We start from the raw sequence: 19,866 nt of genomic DNA, 5'->3' as shown, positions 1-19,866 counted from the left end.
AGGAAAAGAAGAAAAAAGAAAAAAAGCGAGACCGTCACATTGCATTCGTTCCCTTCGTAGCTACTGATGAGCGTATGTTCCGGCGCACGCCGAAAGCCGGTGGGACATTAAGGTGTGTAGTTGTTTTTTCAACCAGATCTAAGATGTCCATTTCCAGAAATAACATCCGGGCCCGGAATGAATCCCGGAAAGAAGATAATACGTCGGAAAGAGGACTTGATTTATTCCTCGGCTTGCAAGAATGGGTTAGGGATTTCCTCGCTGCCATCGGCGGGCGAGATCAGTACGATCAGAGTGCCACGAGCAACGATCAGACCCATTGAGCGGGTGTTTGTGTTGCCCTCCTCGTCTGGGGAGATTGAGTTAGTATTCAAAAGAGAGAGCCATGGAGACACCATTCGGATAGGGACTTGGAACTTACCACGCATGGTCTCCTTGACTTCGTCGAGGACCAGGTTCATCAATTGATCGTAGCCCTTGAGGATACCAGTGACTGTTGTTATAGTTAGCGTGTATACTTGATAGGCGGTGATAGAGACGAGAAGCAGAAGATTAAATGTCCCCCAAAATAGAATATACAAGGGTAGATTGATTCAACATACCCTCACGACCGCCATTGAACTTGACCTGGACCTCCTTGTCCATGTACTTGTTGAGGTCCAAGATGTTTTCCTTCTTGGGCTTCTCCTGTGCACCGCCACCACCGCCACTTTTCTGCTGGCCCTGGCCGCCACGGCCTCCACGACCGCCGCGACCCCCTCGGAACGAGCCCCGTTCAGACATGGTTTAAAGTATGATCTGAGGAATTAAGAAAAGAATCAAAAGAGATAAGACAGGGCAAGAGAAGTTCCGATGATCCGAGGACAGTATGGGGTATCTCTGGTAGGAACAGCGGGAGGCAAGCAAGGTGGGCGTGTATGAGGGATTTTCAGGCTGCGCGGCCTCAGGCAGAGGAACACAACCCAGTCCGCCTTGGTACGGGGATTACCGATTACCGCGGTAAGATTGCGCTTTGACAGGCGTGAGGGATCCCGCCCGGAGGTATTTTACCGTCCAATTACGGGTATCGGATGAAGCCCCAGCTCCCAACCTGAATACCTACATGTAGGTATTTGAAGGCGTTACATTCTTTTGCATTTGAATCTTGTCTATTGTCTGATCAACGGATGCTTATTATGATTTCCCCCGAGCCCCCGGAACCGAGAGCCGCGCGTCACAAGATGTTTCAGCCCCCGGGACCCTTGTGCCCGCTCTTCAGGCACCAGCAGGTTAGGTACTACCAAATGGGGGCCTCCACAAGGCTCAAGGCTTGATTTGGGTGATCGACAGCTTCGAAACAATCTATAGAGATGTTTAATCTGCAATGGTTACGGTGAAGTTCTTCCCGTTGCGCGAATATGCGCAGCATCATATGTCGTAGGAAAGGCGTAGTGCTGTACACCCTGCGGTAGCGTATCGCAGGCCAGCGGAACCCTCCGGCGGGACTCCGCTGGGTGGCTCCAAGTCCGACCCAAGTACTCCGGACTCAGGTACATGTCCTTTCAGTGGAAAAACTGGTGGAAGTCAGAACCGGATTCTCTGCAGTGACACGATTCCCTTCATCCTAAAAAAAAAAAAAAAGAGAATATAGAAAAGAGAGTTCCATCGATTCCGGGGAGCCATCGACGGAGAGCAAAGATCACGTTTTTCCTCTCCACTCCCCGTGCGCTGTTCCGTCCCCTCGAGATAAGCGCCCTCTTCGGAATTCCTCTTTCTCTTTTTCCTTCCTCTCTGCACGTTCATGAATGTTGTTGGCGTATCTTGACAAGAGTTACTTGCCGGTTTCTCTCCGCGCACATCAACTACTCCGCGCTCTTATCTGACACTTTCCGCCGCGGATCGATCTTATTCCTCTTATTTCCCTCACCATCTGTTTCCACTCCCGATATTCTAGATCACTTTTAAAGTGCCATTCCCCGGCATCCTCCCAATTTCATTCGCAATGGAATCCCGCGGCGCACCGGCGGAACCGTCTCATAAACGACCCCGGTCTCCCACAAGCGATCATGCTATGTCGTCGTCAAAGATCCAGAAGACGCACTCGAACCACCTGCAAATCAACTATCTCGCGCGTCAATACCCCGACAACCTCCCGTTAGTCTCGGTTGATGATACCATGCCCGCGATCATCCATCTGCTCGGCGAGTATGACGGTGTGCTACACCGCCACGAGAGCATCGCTGGAAATCTGGGCGCATGCCCGCTAGGCCCCATTTTGATCAAGCGATTTGAGCGGCTTTTCGATGGACCGCCACAAGTGTTGAAATCGCATGGAAAGGACGGATCCACGGTGACATGGCTTGATGTGGTCGAATTCGCAAAGAACAAGCCCGAGCAATTCAACCTGGAGAAGTCGCGCAACGGTGTGCGAGTTTGCCAGTTCTATACCAAGCAGTGTCGTGTGGAGATTAGTGAAGAGGATTTCGTTTTGATTGCTTCTGGCATGCCGCAGAAGATGATCCCACCACAGCCTATCATCGAGGACGAGGAGAAGGAGCTGGGCGCACTAGAGATCCTCGAGAAGAACTTGGTCCAAATCATTCAGATGGCCGATCAAGGTAAGCGATTGCGTATATTATCCAACTTGGACGATATTCACTGACAATATTCTTTTCCCAGTCTCCGCTCGGGCCAGGCAGCTTAATCACCGCTTGAAGAATCGCCGCAATGCTATTGTCACTCGACGAGAGAACGATGCCTCTTTGTACGCGCAATCCCGAAATACCGCCGACATCTGGCGTGATGCGAATGGCCACGGTCCAGTAAACGGCCATGGATCATCCCAAGCTTCCTCATCCGGGTTCATCGCTGTAAATTCTCATCGCCCCGAAGGCGAGCACACCGAAGAGAATCCTCTATCCTCCCAATTTATGTTTTCACACTCCAACACCGACAATGTCACCATGATCAACGGACAATCGATCAAAGGCGCCTCTCCAACAACTCGGGCAGACTTGATGAAGAGGTTTTTCACAACGGCAGACCGTCACGCCCGCGGCTATGACGATGCAACAGCTCCGGTCAACCCCCAACCACTCCCTCGGCCTCGTGCCTCCGATCCCGCCGATTACAGTCTCTACAACACTGCAACGGCAACCCCCGTCGCCATCCCAAGTACCCCATCCTCCCTCCTTCCACCACCAAAATCAACCCACCAAGAAAAAGACGACGGAGGCCCCTTCAAGCTCGAAATGATCGCTCGCATGGAAGAGCTCCAGCGCGGGGAGCGCGTCATTCCACCCTGTGACCGCTGCCGGCGACTCCACATGGATTGCCTCAAGAACCTCACAGCCTGCGTAGGCTGCACTAAGAAACACGCCAAATGCTCCTGGCGCGATGTCAAAGAAGACGAAATCATAGCTATGCGCGCAGGAACCACTCCATCAATGACGATGTCCCACGAGCGTCCCGAAATCGACCGCTCCAGCGCCAACCTCACTCCACCCCAGTTCGGCCTGGGCCCGTTGCCACCCATCTCCGCTGAGCGCGAGCGTCCCCGGGAACCGCCCTTCGAGCCAGAAGTCCACTCCTACTACCACAGCAACCGACGCGAGTCGGCTCCATCGGCCCCGCACCTCGCTCCTGGATCTGTGGTCCCGATGGAGCTCCCTTCGAGTGATAATTCCCCTCGACGGGCGGTGAGCGAAACAGAGAACCATGGTCGTCCTCGTATCCCTACCGGCCGTATCTCAGATCGTCCAGAAGATGACGATCCCGATGCCAATCAGCGGCTCAGACAGGCTATCCTCGATACCGTAGATCACCAGGCACGCGTTGCGGCAGCTGTGCAGGAGAAGGAACGTGGTGTCGAGCGTGGGGAAGTCCTGGGTGTTCATCCTCCACCAAACCAGCTTCCAGTTCTTAACCCCGGTGCTTATAATCGAGACTGTGACCGGGAGGCAGATCGGGACCATGACCGGCACGTGGTGCATGCATAAAATATTTGATGAATTTGTGTTTCTTTGTTTCTTGAATTGTCGGTTTGGCGAAATTGTTGGGCGTGGGAGTATATATATGTACTGCGTTAGATATCCCTGGACGATTAGCGATGACTCTTTGTTTATTTTTACTTCTATTTGACAACTGCTTCTTCGTACGTGTATTTCGGAACACTCTGGCTTTGCTGTAGGTTCTCACGGTGTCTTTTATATTCAAACTCTCATACAATGATGCACCAGTTTCACAAAGAGGATTGCCGGCATCCATTGGAAACTTCCAAGGTCCTTTGTAAGATCCCCCGATCTCATGTCGTAGACATCACACAAGGGATCAAGTTAGTGCTATGGCACGTAAGCTATAATCAAAACCACAAGACTAAAACAACAGTTCGTCTTGATATGCCAGGAAACTTGGTCCAATTCAAGACAGGGCTGAATACACCACTGGCTGAACCCTGAGTATTTTGATTCTCATGCTTCCAGTTCAAAATGCCATACACGCCATTCACTTTCAAGTAAGTCGCAGTCTTCTCTCATGAGTTATAATGAAGTTTGACGCATCTCAGTCTTTCAAAATAGTCAAAATAGTTAGCATCTTGTTTGGAATTCAATAGCAAACAGTACCAAGGATCAAGGGTAATGGCCTATGATAATTCCAAGCTCAACTTTCGGAGTCATGTTTTGTATGCCCTTGTGTATCAAATCAATCGTGTTGGCGCATACACACTTGATTGGAAACATTAATCTTCTATTCCTCAGACGCTCTACTTCAATCGAGTCAACATTGAGAGGGAGGGCAAATGGATGCATTACTTGATCAGACTGAGGGAAAGAACACCCCTGGGCATGGATGATATGGTTGCAATATGCTCGCAGCTGTATTGTCTGGTTATCGTATATACACCATTTTGTCAAAAACACATATATGTACACTGGGTCTGCCCTGTTGCTTCTTCATGTCTTCATGATACGACTCTGCACCAGATAATACATTGATCTTCATTACCTCGTCGGTGGTAAACTGGGAATCCTGAATCGAATGGGCGACGAATCCAGACGTCTTGAGATTTCTCAGGGACGGCGTTGATCTCCAAGCATGCAATGGGGACGGCATGACAGCCCTAGATCAGCAAGCCCCAGGATCCAGAGAGTGACGTATATCCTCCATCTGGCCTTTATATTACCACAGAGAACCCTCTTCGATTGACGCCAGTGAACGGTTCTCCCATTTCCCCGATGACTACATAGATGATCGTGTATATCCGGATTTCCACTTGGCGGGGGATATTTCCGAGTCCGCGGGGTTGCGGGGTGTCTGTTCGGAGGCCATCGTGAAGCTCTGGATCTCCAAGGAGGATCCCATACCCCACCAACTCCCGTCGCAAATGCCGAACATTCATATAACAGCTTGATCCCGGATTCCGGCCTCCCCTCCCAAGACAACATCCAACACACATCATGGACCCCTCACAAGTCAAGATCCCGCCCATGAAAGACCAAACCGTCGACAACATCACCGACAATGTAATCGCAATCAACAGTCTCTGCGAAGACGAGCGCATGAAATACGTCCTAGAGCGCCTGGTAACCCACCTGCACGACTTCGCCCGCGAAACCCGTCTCAGCAGCGACGAATGGATGACCGGCCTGCGCTTCCTGACTGAAGTCGGCCAGATCTGCACAGATGTGCGACAGGAGTTCATCCTGCTGTCCGACGTGCTGGGCTTGTCCATCCTTGTCGACTCAATCGATCACCCCAAGCCCAAGGGCTCCACCGAGGGAACCGTGCTGGGCCCCTTCCACACGCATGACGCGGAGGAGATGCCTGCCGGTGATTCTATGTCCCATGATCCCAAGGGTGAGCCCTTGTTGGTGGTCTGTACCCTGCGCGATCTGCAGGGGAGGCCTGTGGAGGATGTCAAGATTGATATCTGGGAGACGGATTCGACGGGCCATTATGATGTGCAGTATGCTGGCAGGGAGGGGCCGGATGGCCGGTGCATCATGCGTTCGGATAAAGAGGGTAACTTCTGGTTTAAGGCGATCACGCCTGTACCGTACCCGATCCCTCATGATGGACCGGTGGGGAAGTTGCTGAAGAAATTGCACCGTCATCCGTATCGTCCTTCGCATATGCACTTTATGTTTGAGAAGGAGGGCTATGATCATTTGATTACGTATGTTACTGCCGTCTTTTTTGATCTTGCTTGGATGTTCTGTCTTGCTAACTCGATTTACTAGGGCTCTCTACCTCCGCAATGATCCCTACGAAACTTCTGATGCAGTCTTTGGCGTCAAGGATTCCTTGACTGTGGATATTGGCAAGGCCGATGCCGAGATCGCGAAGAAATATAATGTTCCCGAGGGTCACCCTCTCCTCACATATGACTTTGTGCTAGTCTCTGACGAAGAGACGAGCAAGCTGCGTGCACACAACTCCAAGGTTGCGCTGGACAAGCTTGGACGCAAAGTCAAGATTGTGAATGGGCTACCGATACCTGATTTGGATTAAATGCTGTTATAAAGAATGAAAAAAATCACTTGATGGGTATCGGTATAAGTTTGGCTAGGAACTATCGATTCTTCAATTCCTATCTGTCCTAGTCAAACAGCAAGGGATCATTGCTCCCAAGTACATATTGGGACTGGAAGTGACTGCCCATCAAACCATCTGGAGTTTCCACAAATTCCCGTCTTGATTGGAATATGTAACGTGCATTCAACTGTGACTGGCGCTGTTGTCGATCGTCTCTCTAGTCCGTGCGCGGTACGACAACCAGGCCAGCAGAGACTGAATAGTTTCAATCTAGGCCATTCGGCGTATTCTGGTTCGAGTTGGACAGTCCAGATAGCATGGCACATAGGAATAACCGGAATCAAGGAAGCGGGGGGTCACTGCGCCTATATAGGCCCATCGCCCTGGTCTGATGAAGCATCCACAATTGACAACAAATTACTTGTTGCTCATCGGCGCTATGCGTGCCACCTATCTCTTCTTGTCCGTGGCAGCCCCATTGGCCTTGGCTTTGGTCATCCCCGATGAGACTATTCTTGCGGAGATAGTCTCCGAGACTCGCTCTATTCTAAAAGACCAGGATGATGCTGTAAGTTCGCCCCATCAATGACAATAAGTGTGGACTTGTGCTGGGCGATAATCCAGGCTCTAATGAAGATCGTTAGTTATCGAAAGCAAATGTTGAGACGAGCCTTATAGAGATCTCCCCCGAGGAGCGTGGAGGATGGAGAAGAGATCAAGACTGGCCCGATGGCGATGAATATCCCGGACACGAATGGCCAGGATACGACGAAGCCCCGCATAGAAGATGGCCCGGCTATGAAGATGATCGACCCAGACACGGTTGGCCTGGACATAGAGACGACGAAGACAGACCCTACCCTCCACACTCTCGACACCCTCGACCGGGAGACGGAGAATGGCCCCATAGAGATGACCGCGACGATAGACCGTGTCATAGACACCCTCCGTCTATACCAGATAAACCCCCTCACCGGCCTCATCCAATCCATCGACCAATCGATGCCTGTCCAGGCCCGCTCTGTCGCACGGACAAAACGACATGGCAGCTCATCCGAGAAAGCGCGCATACAGCCCAACTGGCCAAGCTCATTGCCGATGATAGCGAGCTTGTCGAGATCCTCAATAGCACAGAGACAAACCACACGTTTTTCGCGCCGCCGAACCATGCTCTAGAGAGACTGTTACGGGGACGAGAAGGCCCAACTCGCAAGTCAATGTCCAACTTGCTACGATACCATATCGTAGATGGTAGACTGCCCATCGACCAAATTTCAGGTTATCAGACACTACCAACGAAGCTTGAAGAATCCGGTCTGGGATCAAAACTGCCACAGAGAATCGTTGTCAGAGAACACCATGACGGAGTAGTGTTGAACCGCAAAAGTCTAGTCGTGGTAGCTGACCTGGTACGTACAACCGATATCAAACATGAAGGTATGTATAACTAACCTTCCACCAGAAAACCAAAAATGGGGTCATTCATATCATAACCACACCCCTCCACCCTCCCCCAGAGACACACACACTCCTCCACCGACTACCCCATTTCAACACGTTCAACTCGGCCCTAGCACGCACAAAACTCACCTACACCCTCGATTCAAATCAGCGGCAGGGCGGCACAACGTTCGTGCCTACGAACGCAGCCTTCAGACGGCTCGGTGGGCGTATTAATCATTTCCTTTTCTCGCCGCAGGGAGAGAAGTGTCTGCGTGCTCTGATGCAGTATCATATTGTGCCGAATCGCACACTTTATTCGGACGTGCTGTATACCAAGAATGGGAAGATTCAGAAGTTGTTTGCTGACCGGGATGGTGGGCATGGGGGTGGGTTAGAGGAGGATTCTGCGAATGTGCGGCTGGAGACGCTGCTGAAAGATCACAAGGTAGCAGTTGATGTTGAGAGATCTGAGGAGGTGATTATGCGTCTTGATGGGTTTGACAGAGTTGGGCATTTGGATTTGTTGGCGAGAGATGGGGTGGTGCATGTTTTGGATAGGGTGTTGATCCCGCCGAGGAAGATTAAGGATAAATATTACGATGAAAGTGAGAATGTGAGAGAACTGATGGTCGAGGAACTTGTTGAGAGATTGGATGATTGTGTCTACGAGGAGGTGCGCCGTGGTGAACTTTGAAAGCACTGGGAATGAGAGATCTCTTTACGAGCCTACAGGTAGGGAAAGCAATTTGAAAACTTCATTTCTGTTTGTATTTCCATGAGATTGGCACAGTGGCGAGATTGGTGCTTGCAAAATAAATCAATATGTAACCCAATAGAGAGTTAGATCTCGAGCGAATGCCTTCATTTAGTAGGCAGCTTGCCAAAACCATCAGGTTCAAGCAACCAGCATGTCGAAAAGGGCAAGTGGCTCGCGAAGACCACCGTCAATGGCCCCGCGAAAAATGTTCCGAAGATTCACTAGTGCATCCGTCTGGTCGGCTTCAGTAGCGCCTGGAAGGATGACTCGAATCCTTTCTTGAGTTCCTTGTAAGTCACAATGAAGCAGCTCTGCTCATCGCGGCTGATCAATTGTATCTTCTCATCGGTTCCCGCATCGAGCTTGTTTAGGCAAGTCAGCACATGGCCCAGATCGACCACTGGATCGCCTGTGGCATCCACCTGGTGGAAGACGTAGTCACGGAAGAGCTTCAGGAAGTAGCGCTCTCCGGTCTCCGACCAGCGCTGGTCCAGTTCATATTCAGGGCGTTCATTCACAAAGCCGAGTTTGGTCAATAGGCGCACAAGGCGTCCATTTTCCAGCTCCCGGCATAGATCGGAGTTCAGCTGATCGTCCATGTGGAGTGCTGCATCGAAAGTAGACATCAATTGGGATGAAATGCCGACTATAAAGGTATCAATGGTTCGCTCCTGATCCTTCTGCATTCCATTCAACAGCCAGATCACAGAGTTCTTCAGCTGCGGGGTGTAGGTGCGGGTGAAATGTTCCATGGCTTTGCCAGGGTTATGTGCGACAGTGGGTGAGTTGGCGCCGAGAGTGAGGATCATTTGGCCAAAGTTGACCAGATCTTGCCGCTGGAGATCAGCCACAGACTTCTGGGTGTCATATTGCACCACATCAAGAATAGCGCAGGCGTTAATGCGGACACGGGTTTTGGCGGTCAGCAAAACCTTGCTGGGCTCAAGGACTCGGGCAGCAAGTCCAACAGAGTGAATCGCCTTGAGCCCATTGGCAATTTGGGTCATGTAACCCCAAAGGATTTCCTCAGGAACCTGAGCATTATGGCGGGTAGGGTAGCGGCTTCCAGCGTTCAAATGCTGCTCTGCAAGTGTCTTGGACAGAGGGTGGTAGTCAGTCACAAAGATCAAAGAGCTGTCTTGGAAGCTACGGCTAGTAAAAGCGTCATGAATTGTCACCACGCTAGCGTTGCAGACACGCTTCCACATTTGGACGGAACGAATAGCTTTCTCGTTGGTCAGACGGAAGCCTATGCTTGTTAGTTCAAATGTATTAAGAAAAAAAAAAGAAGAAAGAAACAGCAGGAAAAAAGATCATACCCTCAAGTCTGCGCAGCGCATAAAAGTAACCATCTTTGCTGGACTGGGCTTTGTAGACCCAGCTTGGGTAGCCGAAGGTTGCCGCATTCTTTTGGTGACTAAGATCCAGAGGAACAAGGGAGTGGAAGTAATCCACCTGGGCAGGAAGTTGGGTGTCTGGGAAATCGTCAGTACGAGGATAAATTGATACCATGCTTCAAACATACTGGGGAGAGTTTGAAGGGTAGCTGCAGCCTTTTTCTGCAGTTCTTCGCGTAAGTCGTTAGGGAGAAACATATCATGAACGTTGCGCTGATATGCCTGTGTGTTCTGGCTATGAGGACCAATCGGGGCGTAAAGATGGTACTGAACCTAATGAATAATTAGAGCCACTAAAACCAACAAAATATGTTTCACTAGATACCAACATACAGGTTGCTGGAATCCGGTGGGGTTCGCAAAGAAAGCGCCACCCATAGCAGCAGCAGAGTCGTGAGAATATGGGTTGGCAGAAACGGGTCCAACAGCTCCAGGTGTCATTGCAGTTGGGGTGGTTACGAAAGGGTCGTAGGCACCCGTGGGTGTGATTCCTCCGTTGCCATTGCCCGAAAGGGGTGTCTGGAGAGGAATGTTAGTATGCTAGATCGTATAGAAATAACTGTACCAAGAACGAGCCCTCGCTGGCATAGGTGGCGGAAACCAATCATGAGCACAAGCGTCGATTGGGAAGTCACGGTAGGGATTGCGAGTGTTCGCAAACTTTGAAGCCATGGGACCACGAGGAGTCATACGGCCACGAGGAGTCATGCGGCCACGAGGAGCCATGGGACCACGAGGAGGCACATCAAAGTCGCGAAACTGAGCGCAAGCCTGCCCAAGAAGTGGATTGAAGTCCTCAGCCAGAGCAGACAATGTGCTTGTAGAACGAGTTTGAGAATCGCCCGGCTCCATTGTGACGCGTGGTGGAGAGGAAAGGGGAGAGAGAGAAAGAAATGCGAAGGAAGTGAAGAGGGATAGGGCAGGGACGACTGACCACGTGCTCGAAGCCTTGAGGGACGAACTCCTGCACATCGGCGACTGCCCAATCGGGCAATGTCTCTGACCGCCCTGTGGGCGTACTGGCGTTGGAACCTTTCTATACGTCAGTTTACACCTAGAACCTTTGTATCTCTTCCCCGGAAGCACATACGCGATGAGGTTGTTCGAGGTTGAAAAGGAGCTGCACTGGCAGCTTTTGGAGATATCGCGGTGGACTTCTTTGGTGCTGATACACCATTGCCAGACAGCAAAGATGGGGTAAAACTAGGTGAATCCACATTGAACCGCTTCTTACTATCATATAGGAGAGTTTGTGTCAGCAAGTTTGCCCAGGTATCATCCAAAGACCAAGTTTGCGCCATACCTGTCTGCCTGGTTTGCATTGAGTTTTGACGGGTCATGATTGAATGCGCAACCTGGATGCAAGAGTTCCAAATCAGCTTCAACATCCACCTTGGCCATGATCAATGTTTACCAATACCTTTGTCTTCATAGCGGCATCGCCCATAGATGGTGACATTGCGGCACAAGGTATCTTTCGCATTCTCTACATGGACCAAGTGATCCATTGTTAGCAACTCTGCTCGTCTGAGATCCGGTGTGCCTCTCTGGCTTGGCCAGCCAAGAGCTGGCATAGAGGTGCCATAGCAGTCTCTGAACTCGAGTAAAACTTACCGCGGCTCTTCATTTTCGGCGATCCTGTCGTCCGACGAGCATCCTCCAATGGAGGTTTTCCGACAGAGGCCATGATATCTGGCTGATACCCACTTGATGGTGCGGATCAGCGCAAAAAGATCCCCATTGAAACCGGACTCGGTAGGGAACAAAGGAAGTTGTTGGGAGGAAACTGCATTCCCCTGCTTGAGTCTGATATTGATACAAGTCGCTAATGGTCCAGGCGTTTGACGATTGGCGGGTCAATTCCGGGAGAGCCCACGGAGAGGTTGGGCGGTATCTCAGCCGATAACAATAGGCATGAATGGTATCCGAGGATGGTACCAAGGTCCTCTCTCATCCCAGAGAATGATTGAGAGCGACAAAACTGATGGAAATGAGGACGCGGGGCGAGGACCGAACTCGAGCGAAGGGGGATATGTGCACGGACCAGGCGGTCAGGACATCGAGCTTCCTTTTTGAGGCCAACTTGAGCTTCAACGTCACCGTTCTTGCCATCTACCTCGTCTGAATTGTGCACGTGCCCAATGACGAAAAGCCTTAAATTCTGAATGGCTACTTATCTTTTCTTCTCCTGAATATCCCCATCCCTAAGTCTATGGGTTACGGCCCTTTCCCGACAAAATGTCACATCCGGAGATTGATCTAGATCAGCTCTCCGATAGTGAGAAGACTGCCCTAGAAATGTACATGGCAGTGACGAGCCAAGATCCCGCCGAAGCGATACCACTTTTGCGTCGTTCACAATGGAATGTACAGGTTGGTCTATCTTCCGCGGACTGCTCAACCACACAAGACTTCTAACTGATGCTGATCCCCATGCGGTAGATCGCTATATCCAAATTCTTTGATGGCGAAGGCCCGGATCCCCTCGAAGAAGCTCGCGCTGCCATGGATCGCCCGCCTCCACCTCAATCGAACCGTCGAACCCAGAATTTAATGACCGATGACTTGACCGAACACCTTTCGCAGGTTACTCGTGCCGCAGCCGCAGATTCGGCCCCGCGAGTTGACACACAATCAGGAGACCAGACTGTCTGGAGGCCTCCATTCATTCTGAGCCTGTTTTTCACTCCGTTTAATTTGGTCTACCGGCTTCTCTGCAGTTCTTTCCGTCTATTCGGGGTGCTCTTCCCTTTCCTACCACGGTTGTTCAACAGGACCGCAAACCCCGCACTGCAAGGTGCTCGCCGAAATACAACGGGACGTCGCTCGCTTGGACCCAAGGACACGGCCGCTCGTTTTATCCGCGAGTTCGAGGAGGAGTATGAGTCGCATCCGATTCCCTTCTTGGAGAACGGATACAACATGGCGCTTGAGAAGGCTCACCGCGACTTGAAGTTCCTCTTCGTCATTCTCTTATCGCCAGAGCACGATGATACGACGAGTTGGGTCCGTGATACGCTGCTAGCACCCGAGGTTGTGGAATTCATCAACGACCCCCAGAACAACCTTCTGGTGTGGGGCGGGAACGTGCAAGATTCTGAAACATATCAAGTCGCCAATTCATTGAAATGTACCAAATTCCCCTTTGCAGCAGTTATCGTTCACACCCCAAATGTTTCGTCAGCCGCCATGTCCGTTATCGGACGGATCGCGGGCATCACCACGCCAACTGAAGTCGTGAATAAGCTCCGGACAGTTGTGACATCTAATAACGAGCCGCTGGAGCGACTCCGATCTTCACGTGCGGAGCAACAAGCATCGCGCAGCTTGCGCGAGGAGCAAGACTCAGCCTACGAGCGGTCGCTGGCGATCGACCGTGAGCGGGCGCGCCAGCGCCGGGAGGCGGAGGCGGCGCGTCAACGCGAGGAACAGGAAGCTGCGGATCGAGAGGCGGCAGAGGAGCAACAGCGCCGCAATCTCGCCCAGTGGAAGCTTTGGCGCGCACAGTCTCTTAGCGCAGAACCCGGGCCAGATGTCAAAGATGCGGTTCGGGTCAGCGTCCGACTTCCGTCCGGCGAGCGAATTATGCGCAAGTTTGCGCCTGATCTGGATATTGAAGAGATTTACGCAGTTGTAGAGTGCCACGAGGCGTTACAGGAGAAGGATGCAGAGCGACCTGTGACCGAACCCGAGGGATTTGTACATCATTACACTTTTCGACTGGTCTCACCCATGCCTCGCGTGGTGTATGCAGTAGATGAGGGCGGGTCGATCCGGGAGAAGATCGGGCGTGGTGGTAATCTGTTGGTGGAACCAATTGACGATGAGGAAGATAGCGATGATGACGAGGCTGTCACTACCATGTCTTGAATATGACTGATCTCTACCACATACATCGGCCAGCCTGGATTATATGCTTACGATCGACACATCGCTTCACGGGTGTCTTATTTTTATTTCATAGCGTTCAATGTACAATTTTCTTACAAGGTCGATGGTGTTGGTTCCTCCCCTGCCGCGTGGCTGTCTTACCATGGACCACGGGGGCTGCATATGCGTCTGGCACAGAGTATTGAGTCAGGTTTTGAATTTTCTCCTTCAATGTGCCTAACCGAACAACCTAGGGTCTTGGCCGTGGCATAGACCTTGTGTCAGCCTTGGCTTTTTCTGGCTAGACTCGTCTGAATAACCAATAGGCCGGGCTGCATTTCAGCTCCCATGAAAAGGAGCCATGAGAATCTGACGGTGCATATCTTACTCGTCCGCGGTCCGTCCGACTCGGACTTTCGGTATAGTATATCAGAGGCTTTTAATTCGGACGAATTAGGCCGGGTTCGTCCGATCTAGCTATCAGACCTGCCCCTGGGGTTCACCTGGGGTTCACCTGGGGTGATCTTGGAGATAGAAATAAGATTTATACATGTGCCGCTGAGTCAGCTCGGATGCATGCAACCCGGAGCATCCGAGACTCCATGTGAACGGATGGCTCTCGATCCGGGGTTCACTGACCTTTGGGACCCTCTTTTACACGTGTGGGGAGTTCTGGAGTACTCCGTACATGGCAGATGCCCCCCTTTCTCCGTAGGGACTCGTTATCAGGTCGAAGTATGCGAGGTATTGGGTACAAACATCGTATCATACATAACCTCGCAACTTTTATACGATGCATTATTATTGCCGCTTGTCGCTTCATAACCAGAGCCTTGTTTTCATCCTTGGCCGGAACTGGAATATGAGGCAATACCCGACCTGGATGTAGTCTACGGAGTACATATGCATATGTGCCATAGCCATCTGGAACGTCCAATCTTTAAATGTCCACAATCCCCAATCTCCCGGGATTCAGCAGCTCCGCCCGTGTCTGTTACAGCCCCGTTTTTTGTTCTTCGGAGGCGAAGGATATTATCCTTTCCGGCTCCCGATTCTCCAGATCTCAAAACCCTTTAATATCTTTCCTGCCTAGTTGACTTTCTTGCCATTCTTTTCTTTTCGACCCATAATTTACCCCTAATTGTTCATTCATAATCCACAATCTTTTATATCTATGGTCATCTAATTTTTCTATTCATCTGTTTTTTCGCCCCACCTATCGTCCTAGGTACCTACCCCCTATCAATTCGACTGTGACCGCGTTGGGAGGTCATCATGTCGTTCTTGGGGAACTTGAACACCCACGTTGCTGGCTCTCCTACCACGCCAGAAAACTATGCCGCCACCGTGGAGGCTCGCCGTCATGACCCCTCGGCCAGCGTAAGCACCGACGACACCGCCAACGAGAAAAGCGAGGTTGGCAACGAGGAATACATCGAGGCCGAGGTCACTCGTCTGGCCCGTCAACTTACTCGCCAGTCAACCCGCTTCTCTGTTTCGACTCACAATGCCGAGAACACCTTCCTCGAAACCCAGGAGGACTCCAGTCTTAATCCCAGCAGTGACAACTTCAATGCCAAGCACTGGATGAAGAATTTTTTGGCCATCCAGTCGCGTGACCCAGAGCGATACCCGAAACGTCAGGCTGGTCTGGGATTCAGGAACCTCAGTGTGCACGGCTTCGGAACTCCTACGGATTACCAGAAGGATGTGGCCAACTCCATTCTGCAGATCGGTGCCTTGGTCCGTACCCTCACTGGCACAGGTAAGCAGAAGATTCAAATTCTGCACGAATTCGATGGTCTCGTGAAGAGCGGCGAGATGCTGGTTGTGCTCGGCCGCCCTGGATCTGGCTGTTCGACTTTCTTGAAGACCATTGCCGGAGAGATGAACGGTATCTACAAGGAGGAAGGCTCTCACCTCAATTACCAAGGAATCTCCGACAAGCAGATGCGCAGCCAGTTCCGTGGCGAGGCCATCTACACTGCCGAAACCGATGTGCATTTCCCTCAACTCTCGGTGGGAGATACCTTGAAGTTTGCTGCTATGGCCCGCGCCCCGCGCAACCGCTTGCCGGGTGTCTCTCGCGACCAGTATGCTGAGCATATGCGTGATGTCGTCATGGCCATGCTGGGTCTTTCACACACCATCAACACCCAGGTCGGTAACGATTTCATCCGTGGTGTCTCGGGTGGTGAGCGGAAGCGTGTCAGTATCGCTGAGGCTACCCTCTGTGGCAGCCCTCTTCAGTGCTGGGACAACAGTACACGTGGCCTGGACAGTGCCAATGCTTTGGAGTTCTGTAAGACTCTGCACCTGATGGCTCAGTACTCGGGGACTACCTGTGCTGTGGCCATCTACCAGGCATCTCAGAGTGCCTACGATGTCTTCGATAAGGTGACTGTGCTGTATGAGGGTCGGCAGATCTACTTTGGCCGCACTACCGATGCTAAGAAGTTCTTCACTGATATGGGCTTCGAGTGCCCTGAGCGCCAAACCACTGCTGATTTCCTCACCTCTCTTACCAGCCCCGCTGAGCGCATTGTCAAGCCTGGGTTTGAGAACACGGCTCCTCGCACCCCCGATGAGTTCGCCGCTGCTTGGAAGAAGAGTTATGCTTACAAGGAGCTTATGAAAGAGATTGCCGACTACGATGAGCAGTACCCTATCGGTGGCGAAGGCTTCCAGCAGTTCGTTGAGTCTCGCAAGGCTATGCAGTCCAAGTCTCAGCGCATTAAGTCGCCATATACTCTCTCCGTCACCGAGCAGGTCAAACTCTGTGTGACACGAGGCTTCCAGCGTTTGAAGGGTGATGCAAGTTTGACTATATCTGCCCTGATAGGAAATTTCATCATGGCTTTGATTATCGGCTCGCTGTTCTACCAGCTGGAGGATGACGTGTCCAGCTTCTACTCTCGTGGTGCTCTTCTATTCTTTGCTGTCCTGCTCAATGCCTTCGGCAGTGCTCTGGAAATTCTGACTCTTTACGCCCAACGTTCCATTGTTGAAAAACAAGCTCGCTATGCCATGTATCACCCATTCGCCGAAGCAATCGCGTCTATGCTGTGTGATATGCCCTACAAGATGACCAACGCTATCACTTTCAACATTCCTCTCTACTTTATGACTCGTCTTCGCCAAACCCCTGGCGCATTCTTCACCTTCTTGATATTTTCTTTCGTTACCACCCTGACCATGTCGATGATTTTCCGTACGATTGCTTCTTACTCACGTACTTTATCTCAGGCTCTGGTCCCAGCCGCTGGCCTGATCCTCGGTCTGGTTATCTATACTGGTTTCACCATCCCAACTCGCAACATGCTTGGTTGGTCTCGCTGGATAAACTATATTGACCCAATTGCTTATGGCTTTGAGTCTTTGATCGTGAACGAGTTCCATAACCGCAACTTCACCTGCAATGACAATGATTTCGTTCCACGTGGAGGCGCCTACACTGCTGTGGATTTGATCAACAAGGTCTGCGCGGCAAAAGGATCCCAGCCCGGTCAGAACTACATCGACGGAGATGCCTATATTGAAGCGAGCTTCCAGTACTCCAACAGCCACAGATGGAGAAACTTCGGTATCATGATCGGATTCATGATCTTCTTCATGGCGACTTACCTCATCGGAACTGAATACATCTCCGAGTCCAAGTCCAAGGGCGAGGTTCTGCTTTTCCGTCGCGGATATACTCCCAAGAACTCAGGAAACTCTGAGGGTGATGTTGAGCAGACTCAGCCTGTGTCCTCTGCCGAGAAGAAAGATGGTGCTAGCTCCGACGGTGAAGAGACTCCCGCTATCCAGAGACAAACTGCTATCTTCCAATGGCAGGATGTGTGCTACGATATCACGATCAAGAAAGAGGACCGCCGTATTCTGGACCACGTTGACGGTTGGGTCAAGCCCGGTACTTGCACTGCTCTCATGGGTGTTTCCGGAGCCGGTAAAACCACTCTTTTGGATGTCCTTGCTACTCGTGTCACAATGGGTGTTGTTTCCGGTGAAATGCTGGTTGATGGCCGCCCTCGCGACCAGTCCTTCCAACGGAAGACTGGTTATGTCCAGCAACAGGATCTTCATCTTTACACCACCACAGTTCGCGAGGCACTTCGCTTCAGTGCTGTTCTCCGCCAACCTGCTCATGTCCCTCACCAGGAAAAACTTGACTATGTTGAGGAAGTGATCAAGCTTCTTGGAATGGAACACTATGCAGATGCTATTGTTGGTGTCCCGGGTGAAGGTCTCAACGTTGAGCAGCGCAAACGTCTCACTATTGGTGTTGAGCTGGCTGCTAAGCCACAACTGCTTCTGTTTTTGGATGAGCCCACTTCTGGACTTGACAGTCAAACGTCTTGGTCTATCTTGGATCTTATTGATACTTTGACTCAGCACGGCCAGGCTATTCTCTGCACTATCCACCAGCCCTCTGCTATGCTCTTCCAGCGTTTCGATCGCTTGCTCTTCCTCGCCAAGGGCGGTAAGACCGTCTACTTTGGCGATATTGGTGAAAAGTCCTCTACGCTTTCTAACTACTTTGAACGAAACGGTGCGCCCAAGCTCTCTCCCGATGCCAACCCCGCGGAGTGGATGCTTGAGGTAATTGGAGCCGCCCCGGGAACTCACAGTGACATCGATTGGCCTGCCGTGTGGCGTGAGAGCAAAGAGCGCAAGGAAGTCCAAGCCCACCTCGCCGAACTCAAGTCTGGTCTCTCCCTGAAGCCCGTGGCTACACGTGACGAAGACCCAACTGGCTTCAATGAATTCGCCGCGCCCTTCTCTATCCAACTCTGGCAATGTCTCCTTCGTGTGTTCAGCCAGTACTGGCGTACCCCGGTCTATATCTACTCCAAATTTGCGCTCTGCACAATCACAGGTCTCTTTGTCGGCTTCTCCTTCTTCCGAGCTGAGAACAGTATGCAAGGATTGCAGAACCAGATGTTCAGCGTCTTCATGTTGATGACCGTCTTTGGCAACTTGGTGCAGCAAATCATGCCACACTTCGTGACCCAGCGCTCTCTCTATGAGGTCCGTGAACGCCCCTCGAAAGCATATTCCTGGCAAGCCTTCATGATGGCAAACATCATTGTCGAGCTTCCCTGGAATGCCCTCATGTCTGTCGTCATTTATTTCACCTGGTACTATCCAATCGGCATGTACCGCAACGCTGGTGACGACGTTGCCGAGCGTGGTGCCTTGATGTGGCTGCTCGTCCTGGCCTTCATGATCTTCACTTGCACCTTCTCCCATATGATGATTGCCGGTATCGAGCTCGCCGAAACCGGAGGCAATCTCGCCAACTTGCTCTTCTCCTTGTGTCTGGTCTTCTGTGGTGTCCTCGCCTCCCCGAGCGCTATGCCCCGATTCTGGATCTTCATGTACCGCGTCTCACCATTCACCTATCTTGTCTCAGCAATGCTCTCGACCGGCACGTCCGGCGCATCAGTCGTCTGTGAAGATATTGAGTTGCTCCACTTCGAGCCCCTGTCCGGCCAGACCTGCATTGAATACCTGAACGACTACATATACGGAACAAATGGAACTCCACCTTTCGGTGGATACCTTATAGATGAAAAAGCCACCAGCGACTGCTCCTTCTGCACCGTCGGAGAGACAGATACCTTCCTTCTCGGCGTCAGCAGCAAGTTCGAAGACGCGTGGCGCAACTTCGGCCTGATGTGGGTGTATATCGCCTTCAATATCGCTGCCGCTGTGTTCCTTTACTGGCTTGCTCGTGTTCCCAAGGGATCTCGCAGCAAGAAGACTAAGACCGAGTGATCTGAATGTTACTTTCTTCTTTTTCAGTTCAATTGAACTGAGGGCTACCATCTCGCCAAAAGAGACTCTGTATTAGACCATCTCTAATCTTGCTGTTCTTCTCTTTGC

The 19,866-nt window shown here is 51.4% G+C and overlaps 7 protein-coding genes across 7 annotated transcripts; 5 read left to right on the top strand and 2 right to left on the bottom strand.

Annotated features, from left to right (window-relative positions):
• Positions 1-221: 221 nt before the first annotated feature.
• Positions 222-783, bottom strand: N7457_009682 (U6 snRNA-associated Sm-like protein LSm7; the record flags this gene model as incomplete). Its single annotated transcript, XM_057180725.1, has 3 exons — positions 222-349; positions 422-493; positions 603-783. 3 exons carry the CDS (start codon positions 781-783, stop codon positions 222-224), a joined length of 381 nt encoding a protein of 126 aa, XP_057029111.1.
• Positions 784-1,981: 1,198 nt separating this feature from the next.
• On the top strand, positions 1,982-3,977 carry N7457_009681 (Zn(II)2Cys6 transcription factor domain-containing protein; the record flags this gene model as incomplete). Its single annotated transcript, XM_057180724.1, has 2 exons — positions 1,982-2,597; positions 2,659-3,977. The coding sequence occupies 2 exons, from the start codon at positions 1,982-1,984 to the stop codon at positions 3,975-3,977; spliced, it is 1,935 nt and encodes a 644-aa protein (XP_057029110.1).
• A 1,458-nt stretch (positions 3,978-5,435) lies between these two features.
• N7457_009680 (intradiol ring-cleavage dioxygenase) lies at positions 5,436-6,489 on the top strand (the record flags this gene model as incomplete). Its single annotated transcript, XM_057180723.1, has 2 exons — positions 5,436-6,154; positions 6,219-6,489. The coding sequence occupies 2 exons, from the start codon at positions 5,436-5,438 to the stop codon at positions 6,487-6,489; spliced, it is 990 nt and encodes a 329-aa protein (XP_057029109.1).
• A 463-nt stretch (positions 6,490-6,952) lies between these two features.
• N7457_009679 (fasciclin domain-containing protein) lies at positions 6,953-8,650 on the top strand (the record flags this gene model as incomplete). The annotated part of the gene is made up of 3 exons (XM_057180722.1): positions 6,953-7,081; positions 7,158-7,922; positions 7,976-8,650. 3 exons carry the CDS (start codon positions 6,953-6,955, stop codon positions 8,648-8,650), a joined length of 1,569 nt encoding a protein of 522 aa, XP_057029108.1.
• Positions 8,651-8,934: 284 nt separating this feature from the next.
• N7457_009678 (PAN-complex poly(A)-binding subunit PAN3) lies at positions 8,935-11,797 on the bottom strand (the record flags this gene model as incomplete). The annotated part of the gene is made up of 9 exons (XM_057180721.1): positions 8,935-9,962; positions 10,033-10,188; positions 10,239-10,383; positions 10,444-10,629; positions 11,045-11,142; positions 11,201-11,343; positions 11,414-11,465; positions 11,525-11,677; positions 11,725-11,797. The coding sequence occupies 9 exons, from the start codon at positions 11,795-11,797 to the stop codon at positions 8,935-8,937; spliced, it is 2,034 nt and encodes a 677-aa protein (XP_057029107.1).
• Positions 11,798-12,348: 551 nt separating this feature from the next.
• On the top strand, positions 12,349-13,980 carry N7457_009677 (clathrin-mediated endocytosis regulator UBX3; the record flags this gene model as incomplete). The annotated part of the gene is made up of 2 exons (XM_057180720.1): positions 12,349-12,483; positions 12,553-13,980. 2 exons carry the CDS (start codon positions 12,349-12,351, stop codon positions 13,978-13,980), a joined length of 1,563 nt encoding a protein of 520 aa, XP_057029106.1.
• A 1,275-nt stretch (positions 13,981-15,255) lies between these two features.
• On the top strand, positions 15,256-19,758 carry N7457_009676 (pleiotropic drug resistance family ABC transporter; the record flags this gene model as incomplete). Its single annotated transcript, XM_057180719.1, has 1 exon — positions 15,256-19,758. The coding sequence occupies one exon, from the start codon at positions 15,256-15,258 to the stop codon at positions 19,756-19,758; it is 4,503 nt and encodes a 1,500-aa protein (XP_057029105.1).
• Between the last annotated feature and the right edge of the window lie 108 nt (positions 19,759-19,866).

This window comes from Penicillium paradoxum (genome assembly GCF_028828445.1).
Source record: "Penicillium paradoxum strain IBT 22861 chromosome Unknown utg000007l_segment0_segment0, whole genome shotgun sequence".
Lineage (NCBI taxonomy): Eukaryota > Fungi > Ascomycota > Eurotiomycetes > Eurotiales > Aspergillaceae > Penicillium > Penicillium paradoxum.
This window is presented reverse-complemented; position numbering and strand designations above follow the sequence as displayed.